The sequence below is a fragment of the Vigna angularis genome, chromosome 8 (genome assembly GCF_016808095.1).
Source record: "Vigna angularis cultivar LongXiaoDou No.4 chromosome 8, ASM1680809v1, whole genome shotgun sequence".
NCBI lineage: Eukaryota > Viridiplantae > Streptophyta > Magnoliopsida > Fabales > Fabaceae > Vigna > Vigna angularis.
Window position 1 is genome coordinate 13,576,402 of NC_068977.1, and position 18,942 is coordinate 13,595,343.

General features: G+C 37.1%; 1 protein-coding gene across 5 annotated transcripts; it reads right to left on the bottom strand.

Annotated features, from left to right (window-relative positions):
* Positions 1-352: 352 nt before the first annotated feature.
* Positions 353-17,746, bottom strand: LOC108345395 (DNA polymerase lambda-like). Of its 5 annotated transcripts, none has more exons than XR_008244677.1 (7): positions 17,513-17,746; positions 17,231-17,368; positions 15,760-16,068; positions 12,975-13,053; positions 12,745-12,875; positions 910-1,231; positions 651-783 (listed from the first exon to the last, which is right to left on the bottom strand). XR_008244677.1 is itself a non-coding variant. In XM_052866740.1 (6 exons), the coding sequence occupies exons 1-6, from the start codon at positions 17,732-17,734 to the stop codon at positions 664-666; spliced, it is 999 nt and encodes a 332-aa protein (XP_052722700.1). In that variant the 5' UTR covers positions 17,735-17,746; the 3' UTR covers positions 353-663. The 5 variants fall into 5 exon arrangements, 2 of the variants coding, with proteins under 2 accessions (XP_052722700.1, XP_052722701.1); XR_008244675.1 differs by having other exon boundaries at positions 867-1,231; XR_008244676.1 differs by having other exon boundaries at positions 668-783; positions 919-1,231.
* Between the last annotated feature and the right edge of the window lie 1,196 nt (positions 17,747-18,942).

Here is an 18,942-nt window from a genome sequence, read left to right on the forward strand (position 1 = left end):
TTGCAACAGGGTAAAATTTTGAAGGATTCTCTAAATCAGCACTACCACTCATTCTAGATATCACAATTCTGGCTTAAGAAATTGTCTTATCCATAATGGACCCACCATTAGTTATATCCAACATTATTATGTTCATCATGCTCAATCTATCATAGAAATATAGGGTTAGAAGGTGCTCAGTAATGTTATGATTTGGGCATGAGGAACACAGTGTTTTGAATCTATCTTAATACTCCCTTAAGGTCTCAACCATCAATTCCATAAGATATTTCATATAAACACAAATATAAATCAAAGACACGGATTTAAAATAATCCAAAATAGAAATTCAACTAAAATAAGATTTAGAATCTAGAAAGAAAGAAATATCTTATTATTAAAGGGTTAGAGGTCTACCTGCAGGGTCAAATACTCATCTACAAACATAAAATAATTTTAAAGTAAAGATGTTATGCTCAAATAAAAGCAAAAGAAATTTATGCAAATAAAAAACCAAACTATAGGTATGACTTTGACTACTCATAGGTTTGTTGGGGATGGACAAACAAACAAACTCATGTGCATATATTTCCAATCTTGTAACCTTGCCCATAGGTTTGTTGGAAATTAACAGACAAATTAACTCATTTGCATATATTTCCAAGTTTGTGTCCTCCTTCTCGGTCATATTTTCTTCTTTCCATTGTTAATGTCATTCCTCCTAAGGAATAAGTCTTTCCTTGGTGTATCATTTCTTCTTCTTCCTATTGTCATTGTCATTGCTTCTTGATGAACAAGTCTTCCCTAAACCATAAAACATAAAGAGTTCAGTTAGTATATTTTTCTAATGAGAAGTCAAAATGCACTATAATGATCAAGGTTTTTACAATAAGGCTTTTATAGCGACCACACGTCAAAAATATAAAACACCTCTCTAACCCTCTAATCAAAATATAGGCAGTACACAACAAGACCAGCGGCAAGAATCCCCTCTCCTGTTGTCTAAACCCTTTGAGACACTCTTAAAGTCAAGAACACCACACACTCTTCTTCCTGTAATCACAACAGGGAACCTCAAACCAATCTTCAAAAGAATGCAGAATCTGATCTCTCAATGACACCCAAATGTGCAAGTTGATCAGCCTTTGAAAAACACAACAGTCTTGCTCTTCAAGAAATCACAAGTAGTTGATCACCACGGTCACTCTTGTTTCTTGGAGCTTTTCTTTTCTTTCTATAAAATCACAGCTTTCTGCAAAAGATATGAAAATGTTAGAATCACAAAAGTTCTCACAGAAATCAAATTCGCGTCAATTTATAGAATAACACATCTCAGACGCAATTTAATAGACTAAGCTACTAAAGCAATCGAATATAACAATTATGTTATAACAGTTAGCAGCAATCACGACAATTAATTGAATTCGCAATTAATGCAATCGACTATCATTTAATGCTTGGTCAACACAATTAAAAATATGACCGTTAGACATTTATGTCAAGCATTAAAAGAATTTCAAAACAATAACAGACTTAATCGAATACAACACGCATGAAATCGACTAAGTAACAATGTTAAGCATAGTTTTGAAAAACTTTTTCTTTGAAAAAATCTCACAGCACACTTGAAAATAGTTTGTGCAAAGACACCAGTTTTAATCGATTCATCCCATAATGAAATCGACTTAAAACTGTTATTTTGCCACACATTTAAAGTTCAACATAAGTGCTTGTGGTTTTCCCTTTTCAACATCATATGTCATGAATTCACATATAAAAACACATATGTAACACAGTGATATGCAATGAACAACACAATCATGCTCTCATATATGCTTAAACAGATTTAACACATTGATCAAAAGCATATAACATGTAAATATAGAACATGTAACACCAATTACTCATGTATTATTAATTATGTGTTGTCATCATCAAAAACACAGATATCACTGAGATTGTGAGTTAAGCTGAACCTTTGCTCCCCCTATCAACAATCTCAACACTACACATGATAATCCATGGTAATCGATTATTTCCGTAATAAGTTATACTAAAAAAACTAGTTACAATGCTCTTAATGGTTTACAAGTGAAAGTAAAAGTCTAATACAAAGTTTTCTACGAAAATTCTTTAACAATGTATGTAACTAATTCTTCAAGCCTTCAAGTGCATCATCATCGAAATCTCTTCTAAGCAACAATGCTTCTCATTGGTAACACTTTTTCTCTCTTTTCTTCCTCATCTTTTGTTCTCTTTCCTTTTCTCTCTTTTCTTTCTCCTCTTTCTCTTTTATTCTTCATCTCTTTCTTTCTTTCTTTTTTATTCTTTCTTTCTCTTTTCTTTCTCTTTTTTCTCTCTCTTTTCTTTCTCTTCTATCTCGTTTTTCTACTAGCTCGTTTTCTCTCTTTTATTTCTCTTATTTCTCTTTATTTTTTTCCTCTCTTTTTCTCTATTTTTTGTTTCTTCTTTTTCAATTAGTGCTTTCTTCTCTTGTGCTCTCTTTAGCTTTCGTCCTAGCCTTGCTTTTTTCAAGAGTTCTATTTTTTGCCATGTTCTTTCTTCCTTTAACTTCAAGTATAAAATGTAGTTCTTAATGTCTTCATTATTTATAGGACTTGCATTCTAATTAGAAAATTCATGAGTTTCACGGCCATAGTATACCAACCTCCTTAGCTAGGTTGGGTCAAAGCTTAAAAGAAATGTTATGGGGATGGTCTCTTAAGTGGGTATTATCGCAGGTTCATTAGAGATTATGGGAAAATGGCTAAACCCCTCACTGATTTGTTGAAAAAAGGAATGTTTAAATGGTCTAAAGAGGGGGCCATGGCACTGCAGAAGCTTAAAGAGGCAGTGACTACAGCTCCAGTGTTGATTCTCCCTGATTTTGAGCAACCCTTTGTTGTAGAATGTGATGCTTCGGGTACAGGCGTTGAGGCTGTTTTGTCCCAGAAAAACAGACCCATAGCCTTCTTTAGTAAGGCGTTATCTGAGTCTTCCTTAACCAAGTCCATTTATGAGAAGGAATTAATGGCACTAGTGCTTGCTATACAACATTGGAGGCCGTATCTAGTGGGTCAGAAGTTTGTTGTCTTTACTGACTAGAAGAGTTTGCGTTATTTACTAGAACAACGCATTACAACTCAAAGTCAACAAAATTGGCTAGCTAAACTTTTGGGGTACGAATTTGAAATCAAATATAGGACAGGTGCTTCCAATCATGTGGCGGATGGGTTATCCAAAAAAGGCATGGAGGAGGAGGAAACAGATAAGATGCTACGGATGATATAACGACCATATTGGCTTGAATTTCAAGAGATCATGGAGGAGGTGGAAAAAGATGAGAGTTTGCAGAAAGTGTTGGAGGAATTAAGGGTAGACCCTAACTCTCATCCAGCTTATACGTTGGAGCATGGAAGATTACATTACAAGGGGAGACTTGTTTTATCAGCAGAATCTGTTTGGATCCCTCGCTTGTTGGCTGAATTCCATAGTAGTGTCACGGGAGGGCATTCTGGGGTTTAGAGAACCTATAGACGGGTGGCCCAATCTTTGCATTGGATAGGAATGAAGAAAACTGTTACAGATTTTGTGGCTGCATGTCTAGTATGCCAACAACATAAATACTTGACAGCTTCTCCCCAAGGATTGTTGCAGCCTTTGCCAATACCCAAAGCCATTTGGGAGGAGATTAGTATGGATTTTATTGTAAAATTACCCAAATCTCATGGGTTTGATACTATATTGGTGGTGGTGGACAGACTTAGTAAATATGGCCATTTCATCCCAGTCAAACACCCTTATACAACCAGATCCATCGCTGCATTGTTGGTGAAGGAAGTGATTCGGCTTCACGGGATACCCATGACCATTGTAAGTAATCGCGACTCAACATTCATGAGTGTTTTTTGGCAGGAGATTTTCCGCCTGCAGGGAACTCAATTGAACATGAGTACTGCTTATCATCCAGAGTCAGATGGCCAAACGGAGGTGCTGAATAGGGTGCTGGGAACGTATTTGCGTTGTTTTAGTTCTGAACAACCAAAAAATTGGAGTACAGTCTTGCCTTGGGCGGAATATTGGTACAATACTAGTTACCAAGGAGCTTCAAAATGCACACCTTTTGAAACTGTGTATGGAAGACCTCCTCCAACTCTCACACGTTTCATTCCTGGAGAAACAGTGGTGGAAGCCGTTGCACAAGACTTACAAACAAGAGATGAGGCTTTGGCACAACTTAAATATCATCTGGCCAGAGCTCAAGATGAGATGACCCACTATGCCAACAGGAAGAGAATGGACACCAAGATCAAGGAGGGAGATTGGGTATTCTTGAAAATCCGGCCTCATAGACAAACTTCTATGCCCACACGCTTACACCCAAAACTTTCTGCACGGTATTATGGACCATTTTTGGTGGAGAAACAATTAGGACCAGTTGTTTTTCGCTTGCAGTTACCTACAACATCAAGAATCCACCCTGTTTTTCATGTTTCCCAATTGAAGCTAGCTATAGGGGATCATTCGGTGGAAGGGCATCTTCCCACTAAACTGCAGGTTGACAACCCTATGTACACACCTCTAAAGGTATTAGAGCGCAGGAACCAGCTGCAACAAGGAGAGGAAATTCCCCAAGTTCTAATACAATGGCAAGACAGTGGGTTGGATGGAGCTACTTGGGAGGAGGAACAATACATTCGACAGCAGTTCCCTGATTTCAACCTTGAGGACAAGGTTGATCTTGGGGAGGAGGGTAATGTTAGACCATTAAAAGTGTATATGAGGAGGAATAAAAGAAGAGAGAGTTAGTGGCGGGTAGAGGGGAAATCAGTTAGAGGAGAGAGGGTGATGTTTGTTAGAAGAGAGAGAGAGTATAAATAACAAATAGTTTGAGAGAGGTAGGGGATTAGAAATTTGGAATTAAGACTGGACCTCTTGGCCAGTGGAGGAAGGGAGTCTTCCTTGGGGGAGATTGAGATACCGATATTCATCTTTTCTTGTCATTACAGAGGAAATATCAATACATATACATACATATTTCTTATACTGTTGAGTGTGTGAGTATTATTTGTTGCTGTTCGGTTCCTTGCATAAAGGAACCTAACAGCATCATTTGGAAAAATGACAGAATAAGGAACTTTATTCTCAAGAGAGGAAGACGGCATCCTATTGATTTGAAAACAGGCAATGAGGATTGCATCCCCCAATGATGAACAGGAACATTAGTATTTAACATCAGGGAACGTGCTCTTTCAATGAGATGTCTATTCTTTCTCTCAGCTATGCCATTTTGTTGTGGAGTGTGAGGACATGTTGACTGATGTAAAATTCCTTTGGAAGATAAAAATGAAGAAAATGCAGCAAAAAAATATTCCTTAGCATTATCACTTCTGAGAATTTTAATTGTCTTTCCAAATTGATTCTGAATTTCATTAACAAAGGACATAAAAATGACTAAAAGTTCATATCTCTCTTTCATAAGATAAACCCACGTACATCGAGAAAATTCATCAATGAAGGTTACAAAATAGTTAAAACCAAAGGAAGTAACTCGACTCAGTCCCCAAATATCAGAGTGAATGGTAGAAAAAATAGACTTACGTCGTGTCTCAGATTTCTTTGGATAAGAAAATCTAACATGTTTTCCTAACTGACAAGACTCACAATCTAAGACAGGAATGTGTTTAAGACTTGGAACCATCAACTTCAGCTTAGACAAATTTGGGTGACCCAAACGATCATGTAAAATTTTAGGAGATGAAGTTGAAATGCAAGAAACAAAAGAAGTAGGTTTTAGGAAATACAATCCTCCTGACTCATATCCTTCTCCAATTCGACGACCCGTACCATGTTCCTGTATGACAAAGGAAGTAGCAGTAAAGGTTATAGAACAATTTAATGAACGTGTCAATTGACTCAAGGACATTAAATTATAAGGACAATGAGGAATATACAAAACAGAATTTAAGTTTAGTGAAGGAGATAAAGACACTTTGCCAATTCCTTGAGATGTCAATTTGGATCCATTGGCAATAGTAACTAACTAATGAACTTTTTGAGAGGTAATGGAGGAAAACAAACGAGTGTTACCAGACAAATGATTTGAGGCACCTGAATCAAGAATCCATGAACCTTGACATTCCACAGATTGTGAGATACGTGCACTTGACACACTTGGCACTGAAGGAAACTGACAATGGCCAGTGGATTTGTCAGACTTATATCTCAAAAATTCTTGATACTCTTCATTTGAGCATTGCACATACTCACTTCGACTACCACGGCATCCTCCATTAGCTCCTCTCCTTGAAGTGGCAGATAAGGAGAAATTAGTTTTAGTAAAGGATGTCATTCTAAATTTGTGAGTAGGATCCAAAACAGAGACAAGGTCTTATGATTATGGGAAATTAGAATCCCTGTCCAACCATACTAAGAAATGAAGCTCATCAACAGTAGAGTGTGAAATTTAAGGGAGAAAACCCTAGGTGCAAACAACAGCTACCAAAACAGCGAAGCAAGGGCCAAAACACGCTCAGGAAGCTACGGCGAAACTGTATACAGTGGCGTGGTGTCGATCTAACACAGAGAAGGCTGCGCGTGAGGAACACGCACCGGAGACTTGCTGGAGATAGGCGGCGCGTGTTCCTCATGCGCCGAAAAGTTGCTGGAGACAGGTGGCGCGTGGAGGCGCGTGAAGAGGAGTCTGCTCTTGACTCCGACGAGGTTGGCCGTCACTCGAGAAGACGGTCCAGATCCACTGGTCACCGGTCGAAACCGTGACGGTGGCCGGACGGTGGCCAGCGTAGATCGGAGAGAAGCGGCGCGTGGAGGAGCGTGTGGAGGTTTCTGAGGAAGCGGCCACCAGGGTTGGGTCGCACTTCTCGGGGCGAACCGAACCCTCAACTTTGCCTGACAAACGGCGGCGGCGGACGGCGGCGATGGCGACGGTGATAGCATCGACGACGACGGAAAGTGGCGGCGACAGCAGTGGCACACTGGGTCTGGCTCTTGATACCATGTTAGAAAACTAAGACATTTTATTCATACATAAAAGAGAGACTTGAAACAAGGTTATGGTATTCTATATATATATATATAGAATACAATGACAGAATACAATGACACAATACAACCCACTTCTTAAGTTGGGTACACACTCATAAAACAACATAAAACAACAACATAAACTTAATACATTTCAACATGAGTAAACTGGGAATACCCTATGTAATAGGATATAATGTGTATAATAGGAGGAAACAGATTAAAAAATTAGTTGTTAGTTGGATTGTTAGGATAGTGGGGAGCCTTTGTAGGCAGGGGGATGTTTTTGGATGTTTTAGAGAATTGTTGACAGGATCATTATCATCCTGTGTGAAGGGAACTTTGTCCCCTGGAGGCATTCTGGCTATTCTGGGTGCCTAGAATCAATAATACCAGATCTTTTCAGTGAGCTTTCGTGTTTTACAGTAGCTTTCTTGGGTTCCTCTACCTAGGAACCTAACACTATGTGAAAGGAAGTGTCTTCCTTTGTATGTGGATGTTGGAGTATAATACTGCTGAAAGAGTACTACACAAAGATATTTTGTCTATGTATCTAGTTTTGGGTTCTTTCTTTCCTAACTAAGCACATAACAAGATTGGTTTGATCTGTCAAATCTGAAAACAAAGGGTAAGAGTGGATAATCAACTAAGCACGTAGGAAAGATGGGCTAATGAATAAGTAAAGGTGGTTGCGTAGCTGAAAGCTTATATGGCTATTATGAAAGGATGTTTGCTAGAAATGAAAGAAATCAAAGAACTGTTACATAGAAATCAAGAAAAGTGAGAAATTGCATAAAGGAGAGTATTTTGTTAATGTTCAAGAGAAGAAGGAAGAAAGATTTGTACATGGTAGCAAATCAAATGAGGATAAGAAGTCTAGTGTTCAAGAAATTCTGGAAAACCACTTTCAGATTGTTAGGATATTTATCAAGTTTTGTTCATGACATGTCTCCAGGTCTAGACAAACTCTTCGCTCGGGCTCTCAAATGTGTCTTCTTAGGCTATTCTCGACTTCAAAAAGGATATCGGTGTTACTCTCCTAAAACTAAGAAGTATTACATGTCTGCCAATGTCACATTCTTTGAACAGACTCCTTATTTCTCTCCATCTGTTCAGGATGTTTCTATCCTCCAACAGGTCCTTCCTATTCCAATGGTTGAGTGAAATAGCTTCACTGTCTCTGTCATTCTAAGTCTTGATCACAATCCTCCTACACCCATTTCTCTACATACTGAGATCATCCCACACAGGGCCCCGATGGATAGTCCACCTCTCCAAGACAATGGTGAATCTCCTACTTCAGATTCTTCTCCCTTGTCACCTCCTCCCACGCCTCCTGGTGAAAATGATTCAGCATGGCCTATTGCCCTCAGAAAAGGTACTCATTCTACTCGAAACCCTCATCCCATTTATAATTTTCCTAGCTATCATTGATTGTCGCCCTCCTATTTTTCTCTTTTATCCTCAGTTCCTCTGTTGTTATACCCAAGAATGTGAAAGAAGCACTTGATCATCCTGGATGGCGCCAAGCTATGATTACAAAAATGCAGGCTCTTGACCACAGTAATACTTGGGAGCCAGTGCCCCTTCCCCTGGGCAAAAAGGCGATTGGTTGCTAATGGGGTGTATCCAGTTAAAGTCGGCCCTCATGGTGAAATTGATCGGCTCAAAGCTTGGCTTGTTGCAAAAGGTTACACTCAGGTTTATGGTCTTGATTATTGTGACACTTTCTCTCCTATAGCTAGGATGACTACTATTCGCCTCTTCTTTGCCATGGCAGCCATTTGTCACTGGCCACTTCATCAATTGGATATCAAGAATGTCTTCCTACATGGTGATCTTGAGGAAGAAGTTTATATGGTATGCAAACTACATCGATCTCTATATGGCCTTAAGCAATCCCCACGTGCTTGGTTTGGAAAGTTTAGCTCCATTGTTCAAAAATTTGGACTAAAACGCAATGAAGCAGACCATTCGCTTTTTTACTGTCATTCTTCTCTTGGGAAATGTGTTTACTTAATAGTATATGTTGATGATATTGTCATTACAGGAAATGATGTTGTTGGAATATCTCAACTAAAAGAGTACTTGTGTGGACATTTTCAAACCAAGGATCTTGGAAGTCTCAAATACTTCTTAGGCATTGAAGTAGCGCAATCAAAAGATGGAGTTGTAATCTCCCAAAGGAAGTATGCTCTTGATATATTACAAGAAACAGACATGATTGATTGCAGACCGGTAGATAGTCCCATGGACCCAAACCAGAAATTAAGGACAGAAGAAGGTGAATTATTCTCCGATCCAGAGAGGTATAAGAGGCTGGTTGGAAAACTGATTTATCTCACTATTACAAGGCCAAATCTATCCTTTGCAGTTGGAGCGGTTAGTCAGTTCATGCAGGCTCCATGTGTTGACCATTGGAATGCTCTCATTCGCATTCTAAGGTATGTAAAGAAAACTCTCAGGCAAGGATTGTTATATGAAGATAAAGGAAGCATTCAGGTCTCTAGGTATTGTGATGAAGATTGGGCAGGTTCACCTATTGATAAACGGTCTACTATAGGATATTGTGTTTTTCTGGGAGGAAACATTATTTCACGGAAATGTAAGAAACAAAATGTAGTAGCTCGATCAACAGCTGAAGCCGAGTATAGGGCAATGACGTCACTAACATGTGAACTTATATGGGTGAAACAATTCCTTCAAGAGCTTAAATTTTGTGACATCCATACTATGAAGATGTATTGCGACAATCAAGTTGCTCCCTACATTGCATCAAATCCAATGTTTCACGAGAGGACTAAACATATAGAAATTGATTGTCATTTTGTTTGTGAAAAGTTGTTGACTAAAGAAATATGTACTGAGTTTATTGGGTCAAACGATCAACTCGCAGATGTATTGACCAAGTCATTAAGGGGTCCTTGGATTGAGTTTATTTGTTCCAAACTTGGTACATACAATTTGTATGCTCCAGCTTGAGGGAGAGTGTTAGGATATTTATCCTATTTATCATCATTATATTGTGTCAAGGGTCACCCTATTTATCATGATTATATTGTGTCTAGGGTTACCCTATTTATCATGATTATATTGTGTCTAGGGTTACTCTAATTATCATGATTATATTGTGTCTAAGATTACCCTAATTATCATGTACTCTTGTATCAATTTATTTTTATAAATAGAAGATTATGAGAGGGATCAATAAAGCCCTCTAAAATTATTTTACAGTTTAATTCTCAAGTCAGATTAAACTATACATAAAAAATATTATGAACAGATATTGTTGAGATATTTTAGGAAGTTTAGATTTCATTCCTATTGGTTTTAATTCTATATATTTGTTGTATCATGGTTTTATTACTAGCATATCAATCCCCCAATCTCAAGGATTTGTTTCCTAGGATAGGTAGTTCCATTACCATGAGGAGTGGTAGAGAGCTGACCAGGGAAACTGCACCAGCATAGCAGCATCAGACTTCAGCACCTGCACAACAGCAGCAGCAGATTCCAGTTCCTACTGCAGACCACCAGCAGCAGTATCCACCACCACCTTCTTTTGATGCCCGTGCACCACAGACTTCACTTCCTTTCCCTTCCAGGACCATTTAGTCGAAGAAATTAGAATTGGATAGTGAGCTACTGGAGACTTTTAATAAAGTGGAGATAAACATTCCTCTCCTTGATGCAATTAAGCAGATTCCAAATTATGCTAAGTTCCTTAAGAAATGTGTACTTAGAAGAGGAGTTTGAAAGGAAAACAAATTCAGAATGAGGGGAGAAATGTGTCTGCACTAATACAGAGTAGAGATGTTGTGATGATCCTAGCACTTTCTGATAGGCAAAAAAATAAGGAGAGGAAATGGAATGTATATTATAGAAGCAAATTTACTGAGAAAAGGTAGTTAGGCAGGTAGTTGTGTTGGTCGAGGAGACTTTCCAAGAAAGTCTTTATATAGTTACATTGGGGGTTGTGACGGAGATGTTTTTGGTAGAGCTAACAGGGAATTACCCTGTGACAAAGGAAACACCACCCTTCGTATGTGAAGACCTTTAGTTTCCTTTATACTTTCTTTGGAAATAATATCATGACAAATATTCAATGTACATAGTGTTTGGTTTTGTTATTCCTTTATAACAAAGAACATAACATTTTGATCTGACCTGCCGGATCAGAAGAGGAGGGAAATTATTGGAAATGGTGAGTTCTTTGGGAAAATGAGCCAGTGAACATGGAAAGTGATTGCGGAGATGTTGATGGATTAGGCTATTGTGAAAGATAGTTTGCAAGATATGAAGGAGATCAAAAAAATGTTGCGAGATCTCAAGAAAAACAAGAAATTATCTGAAGGAGATGAAAACCCGATTAACGACGAAGGAAAGAAAGAAGAAAGATTTGTTCAAGATAGCAAATCTGGTGAGGAAGGAGACAACATGCAGAGGCCTTGGATAAAAAGGGTGGAATTACACATTTGGGGAATGATCCACAAGGGTGGATATTAAGAATTGGGAAAATTTGGGGTTCAAAATGTCACTCCAAGGGAAAAGTTATGTTTGGCTTTCATCAACATGGAATGCAAGTCATTAATTCAATTTTGGAGACAAAGTCCAAGAATCCATCTTGGGAAGAATTGACAACCGCATTGAGTGGTAGATTTGGTGCCAGGGACAAAAAGTACAATGTTTGAAAGCTTAGCAGTGCTAATGATAAGTGGAAGATTATATCCAAGAACTTGAATTGTTGGTATAACAAATTCTGCAAATTTTTTAAAAGCAGTTGCTAGGATATTTCTTTGTTGGGTTATAGAATAAAATACAGAATCAAATTAGGCCACATGATCCTAAAGATTTGATTAGGGCCATGGAAATTGCATGCTGTATGGAGGATTCTATGAAAGATGCTAGATCAGGCAAAGGAATTTCGTACCAAAAAACAATTCCAATTACAATCTACATTTATTGTTTTTGAATCGCCCAATCTTATTTTTAAGAGGAAAATATTAAAGATGGAATACAATTTAATGTGTCCTCGAGGAACCAACTTAGGTTGTGCTCTGTATTACAAAATTCAGAAAACCCTAGTATCTTGTTTATTTCACTAACCATGGTTATCGATAGTCCATTCTCTGGCTGCTGTTAGGGGTGTTTGGTACGGAGAGTCTTTGGTTGTGTAAACAGGAAATTCCCTGTATGAAAGGAAGTGCCTTCCTTTGTATGTGAATGTTGGTGTACGTACTAAACAAATGTAAAAGTAAGCTCTAAATCATTACTAAAGAAGAATTATAAATGTCTTTCTGAGGACCAAATTAATATCACTCAGCTATTATTGTAGACTCACTACAAATGAATAAAACGAAATTTCATAAGACAAAGGAGAAGGCAGCTGCAAAACTAAATACTTGAACCAAACAAATGTTATAATAAAAATAACCATAATTCAATGACCAAATAATAACAAACTTTCTTAAAGAATCATATCTCATAGATGTTAACATGCTGAATGGATTTCCAGTACAACTAGATAACGCCATGCACATTTATTCCTAGTAATAAAAAATAAGTAAGAATACCATAGAAGACAACAGAAATTTCAGAAGAGAAAATAGGGTAAAAGAGCAATACATCTATTAGGAACTATGATTCAGAAATTAAAGATATATATTGTCTTTCAAAGTGACAAACTACAAGACAGAGTGTCCAGTGACATAGTTCACTTACATGATCTTTCAATGATTTTCCAATAGATGGCAGGTTGTTTATCTGGTCAGCACTTTCAATTTTAAATGGCAACTTCTCAATAACAGCAATAGCCTTGTAATAGCTAAAGGACCTTCGATCATCTCCCAATGCTTTCAAACAGCGAGACCACGATAAATAAGAGCACTGGAGTAGCAAACAATATAAAAAGATTGCAATATGTAGGAGACTAGGTGTTACAGAAGCCTTACCTCTATATATGGTTACAAGTTTCCCAAATATCTCTGTTATGTTTTTGTTTTGATCAGGTGGACAGTACGATGAAGATGACTGCAAAGCGCACCCATGTTAGTGGAGCTTTGAGTATGTGCGCATGGTACAAATTGATAGGCTTCTTTTATCAAGAAGCCGATCAGCAGTCCTCAACTCGCACACACACACAAAAAAGAACAGAATAGAATGTGTATTATTGATGTAAGTATGAACAAATGAACAATATCACCCTCCTAGGGAGCACTCTCCCTCCACTAGAACAGATATCCAGTCTATACCAAAAGAATACAAAATGAATAGCCAATCCTGTACAGAACACACACACCCTATTTATAAAGTCTCCCTTCCCCTTCCCACTAACTAACTAACTGTCAAACAACTCTTCCCTCCTAACCGCCCTCTCATTTCCTCTTCCTTCTATCCTAAACCCATTATATCCTATCACCTTATATCCTATCATTACACCCTGTTGTAGAATAACCTTGTCCTCAAGGTTGGAACCGTGAAGCTTGATCTCATGGCTCCTCTTCATCATCGTGTTATCATATGAAGGGAACCCATTGGCTACTGCCCTCCAATTCAGGTCTGGAGGCTTAGGTGGTGGCAAATCCTCCTTCAATGACTTCCACTCTTCCTGGATTCTTTTAGCCCACTTTTGTGAAATCCTCAAAATCTCATCTCTGACTTCATCGACTCTTGTAGCAACAACACTTTCGGCAGCTGCTCCATCTACTTGCAAACTCTCATGTAAAATTTCCACACTCCCCATCTGTGTTGCTGCTGCCCGACTCTCACATAGCATGCTTCTCTTGTTCCCTTCAACAATCTTTAGTAGAGTTGTTGCCAGATTTTTCCAAGAAAGGTTCTTGGATTTTTTATGCCAGGTCTTGAACCCCTGGACTACATTTTCTTCGCTGTTTGGGTGTACTTTTGTTGATCCTTTGGTGTTCTAAACTTCAAAAACATTTGTTGCCCCTATTGTTTGACCTTGGATGTCAGTCCCTTCATAAGTGGTCAACTCTTCTCTTTTCACCCACGAAAAAACTGGTTTTTCCTCACCCTTCCTAGCTCCATTATTGTCAATGGTATCCTCTTCTCCTTTTTGCTCCCAATTGATTGAATTTTCTCCTCCACTTGAGTGTTTCTTTGCTTTCGTGATGTCTTGCAGAAGTTCCTCTCTTCTTTCCTCTCTTGCTCTATAAACAGACTCAACTGGGTTGCTCTCTGACACCACTATTTTAACCCTAGGCCTCAACAATTCTTTCCCTTTTTCACTGTTTTGACATACACACCACAACCTACCACTCTATCTCCACTAAAAACAGCATTTTTTGCAACTTTACTTGGAGAAGCAAGAGTCACAACCTTCCCATCACGGTCTTCACCTGATGTATTTTCCCTACCAACATTTGTCACGTTATCCACCCTTACAGCAGCAACTTCTGCAACTTTCTCAGCAGTTGCCACACCCATGTCTCCATCACAGTTTTCGTCATTGCCTTCCTCTTCACATATATTTTCTTCTCTCCTATCTTGCCCTCTAATTCCTACAAAACCATCAACACTCAAAACAGCAGCTTCTGACACTCTACTCCTTGATGTAATGGTAACAACATTCCCCTCTTCACTGATATTCGTTTCTCTTTTCTTCTCCCCATTGGTTGAATTTTCTCCTCCATATGTGGGTTTATTGGCTGTCTTGATGTCTAGCAAACTACCTTTCACAACATCCCTCCCCATTTTTCCCTCTTTCTTTCCTTTCATGACAGATTTCTCACTTCTTCATACGCCCTTTATCTAAATCTTGATATTCTGCAGCATTTCTTTTATTTCTTGGATAGTTCTTCTCCATTTTGCACTACTCTGTGGATATCTTTCTTCTGTCTTCTCTTCATCATTAGCCAAGTACTCTCCTTCTTCAGAGAATTTCTTAGCTTTCTTGATTTTTTGCAGATTGTCTTTCACAGCATCCCTACCCTTCTTTACTTCTTTCTTTCCTTTCTTGTTGTCTTGAAGAAATTCCTCTTTCGCTCCCTTCTTGCTCTGTCAAGAGATTTCTCCCTTCCTTTTGAGTCCCTTTCTTGATTTTGGTCTTCCAATATCATTTCTTTCAATTCTTGGCAATTTCTTCTAAATTCTGCCATCCTCATTTCCCTTTTGTTGGCTCACTTCTCCCAGGTATTGTCTCTTCCTCTCATGCTTCCACCTCTTCCTCTATCCGACAGCGCTCCCTTGATGATTCGGCAGATCAGACCAAACTTGATAGGCTTCTTTTATCAAGAAGCCGATCAACACTCCTCAACTCGCACACACACACAAAAGAGAACAGAATAGAATGTGTATTATTGATGTAAGTATGAACAAATGAACAATATCACCCTCCTCGGGAGCACTCTCCCTCCACTGGAACATATATCTAGTCTATACCAAAAGAATACAAAATGAATAACCAATCCTGTACAGAACACACACCCTATTTATAAAGTCTCCCTTCCCCTTCCCACTAACTAACTATCAAACAACTCTTCCCTCCTAACCGCCCTCTCATTGCCTCTTCCTTCTATCTTAAACCCATTATATCCTATCACCTTATATCCTATCACAAACACTAGACACAGTTATATGAACCAAAAGATAGAAAAAATATTAATTATATTAGTCAGAATCTTATTCTTAACAGATCCTGAGAAAAATGCTTGTTTTGGAGTAAAATATTGTCACCAAATAATGTTAAGCTGTTGGTGGATAGATCTTAGCACTTACATCGTCACTTTCAGAATCAAGGTGTTGAGGTCCTGTATTTCCATAACTTAAACTATCCCCTTCCTCATGGCTGCTTGTTGATAAAAGTGAAACATTTTTTCCTCCCTGATCGTTACTTTCATTATTTATAATTTCCGTGTATTTGGTCTTTTTATTATTATGCAAATGTTGAGGATCGCTCTGACATGGTTGAGGGTCCCAAGACTTTTCAGGTTTGCCTTGAGAATTCAAGTTCAGCACATACATATCTTCAGATACTATCTCCCCTGATTTCAAGCAGTCCTCCAGCCATTGATAAATGAGAACTCTCTGCACAAATCACCGTTACATCATTAACCGGAAAACAATTAAATAACAAACTAAACAAAAGACATGTAAAGGCACATTCCAAACACAAACGGAAATTCACATTATACATTTAAGAGGCAATACTACAACACACAAATTCTTAAAACAAAAAAAGAGATCAAAACAAGATCAAGACCATTCAAACACTATTATTAGATATCCACTTTGATCCTTGAAAGAAAAACTCAAACCGAGACCACATTTACCCTATATCATCAATAAATACATCTATTAGCCCTCCAAAAGTACACAAGCTTCTTAATAAACCGCTAGGGAAATACCAATCAATATTTCTGATGAATTGAACGCCAAAAATGGGTTCTTTTATGGATTGTATCGTTGTCCTTACATATCCAAGGAGACATAATCAGACTATGTACATGTAAAGGCACATTCCAAACACAAACGGAAATTCACATTATACATTTAAGAGGCAATACTACAACACACAAATTCTTAAAACAAAAAAAGAGATCAAAACAAGATCAAGACCATTCAAACACTATTATTAGATATCCACTTTGATCCTTGAAAGAAAAACTCAAACCGAGACCACATTTACCCTATATCATCAATAAATACATCTATTAGCCCTCCAAAAGTACACAAGCTTCTTAATAAACCGCTAGGGAAATACCAATCAATATTTCTGATGAATTGAACGCCAAAAATGGGTTCTTTTATGGATTGTATCGTTGTCCTTACATATCCAAGGAGACATAATCAGACTATGTACATGTAAAGGCACATTCCAAACACAAACGGAAATTCACATTATACATTTAAGAGGCAATACTACAACACACAAATTCTTAAAACAAAAAAAGAGATCAAAACAAGATCAAGACCATTCAAACACTATTATTAGATATCCACTTTGATCCTTGAAAGAAAAACTCAAACCGAGACCACATTTACCCTATATCATCAATAAATACATCTATTAGCCCTCCAAAAGTACACAAGCTTCTTAATAAACCGCTAGGGAAATACCAATCAATATTTCTGATGAATTGAACGCCAAAAATGGGTTCTTTTATGGATTGTATCGTTGTCCTTACATATCCAAGGAGACATAATCAGACTATGTACTCATAGATCACATAATGAAGAAAAAACCAACCCCTTTAAAACGTGTCAAAAGTTCCCTATCCAGTTGTTGAAGAAGCGCATCTGAGTTCATAGCAAAAACATGAGTGACCCGTTTGCAGAGGCGCTCCTCTATCACAGCCCCCATTTGCACCAACCTCTCCTTCCAAATCTGAGACACGGGAAAAAAGTGAAGAAACATAGAAAAGATGCAAACTTTGAAACTTCAAATGGAATAAAAAAGGTGGGTTTTGAAAATGAAAAATGTACAATGATATCCATTTTTAGCCAGTGAAACTTGAAACTTGTATGGTACCTGGAGTCGACGGACTTGGACTCCTTTGGTAACCAAAAACACCACCATGCCTGAGAACATTCCACTGGGATCGGACTCTGGCTTCTTCTTTGGCGCCATTTTGCGACGTTTACTTTCCTTGTTGATGCCTTCTACCAGAAACCACGGTGATGCGAGTGGCGTATGCTTCAGTGCGTTCATCCAAAGGTAACCTCTTGGAACCAGGCTGAAGTGTCGCAGCATATGTTTGACACGTGAGTAATTAATTATGATGCAGAAACAAATAAACTTAAGGTGTTTTTGAGACTTGATGAGAAAACAAAATTAGAAAAAATTTTAAAACTTAAATTTAAATGAGTAGAAATTTTTTAATTTTGTTTTTAAGTTATTTTTCAAATTAAATAAAATATAATATGATCTGAGTTTTCTTTCTTATTATTTTTACTAAAAATCATTATTGTGTATTTAGTTTTTTGTGATATGTTATGTTTATCTTAGTTCATTGATCAAATATTAATTTCATTATTAATATTAGTTAAAATACATATTTATCCACTTTTTTAAGTAAAAATCTATTAAACTATAAAATAATTTTTATTAAAAATAATTATAAAAATAAATAATTTGAATAATTAGTTTATTATATAAATAAATTTTTATTGTAAATAATTATTTAAATTTAAAAATATAAAATTGAAAAATATTTTGTTATTATGAATAATTATTTGAATTTATAAAATAATTATTAAAGAATAAAATTAGAAAAGAAAATGTGGACAGAGTTAAGTTCTCTATATTATAACAAAAGTTAATTATTGAAATTTTGCATTAAAAAAAATTAACTATAATATTTTTTACTTATATATTGTGATATATTTAACCTATAACACTTTCCAAAAATGATTACAGATTTCACATCTCTATCAGACATAATTTTCCTTGATAAAAGACTCTAGTAGTATAAAACTCTAGCAATGATCCAGCTTTTCCCTTAATGAAGAATAGGAACAATCTAGTTATCAATCCAAAGAATCGTCTAATTTTGTAACTAAAATATGCCCAATTATCACCTTAAAGATGAAACAAATGGGGAAAGAAAAGAATATAAAATCTATTCTAAAAGAGTGTAGTGGAATGAAAATGATTAAAATTGCTTAAAATAGAACTGCCCTAATAATGGCATTGTCTTGACAGATTTTTAAGAAAGAATTACTCAAATCTCCTTGCAATGATGATGGAATGCTCTAATATGGTGAATTAACCTGTAGAATTATCAAGAAAAATGAATGGGAGATCTTCCAGACCTTGATTCTACCTAAAATGGCTCTTAAATGCAAAACACAGAAGTATATGATGAAATGCCTCAATGAAACCCAGTTTTCATCAAGCTTTTGGTGAAATGCTTGAATGAACTAACCTAAAATTTATGCACTACAAATGGCCTAAACATG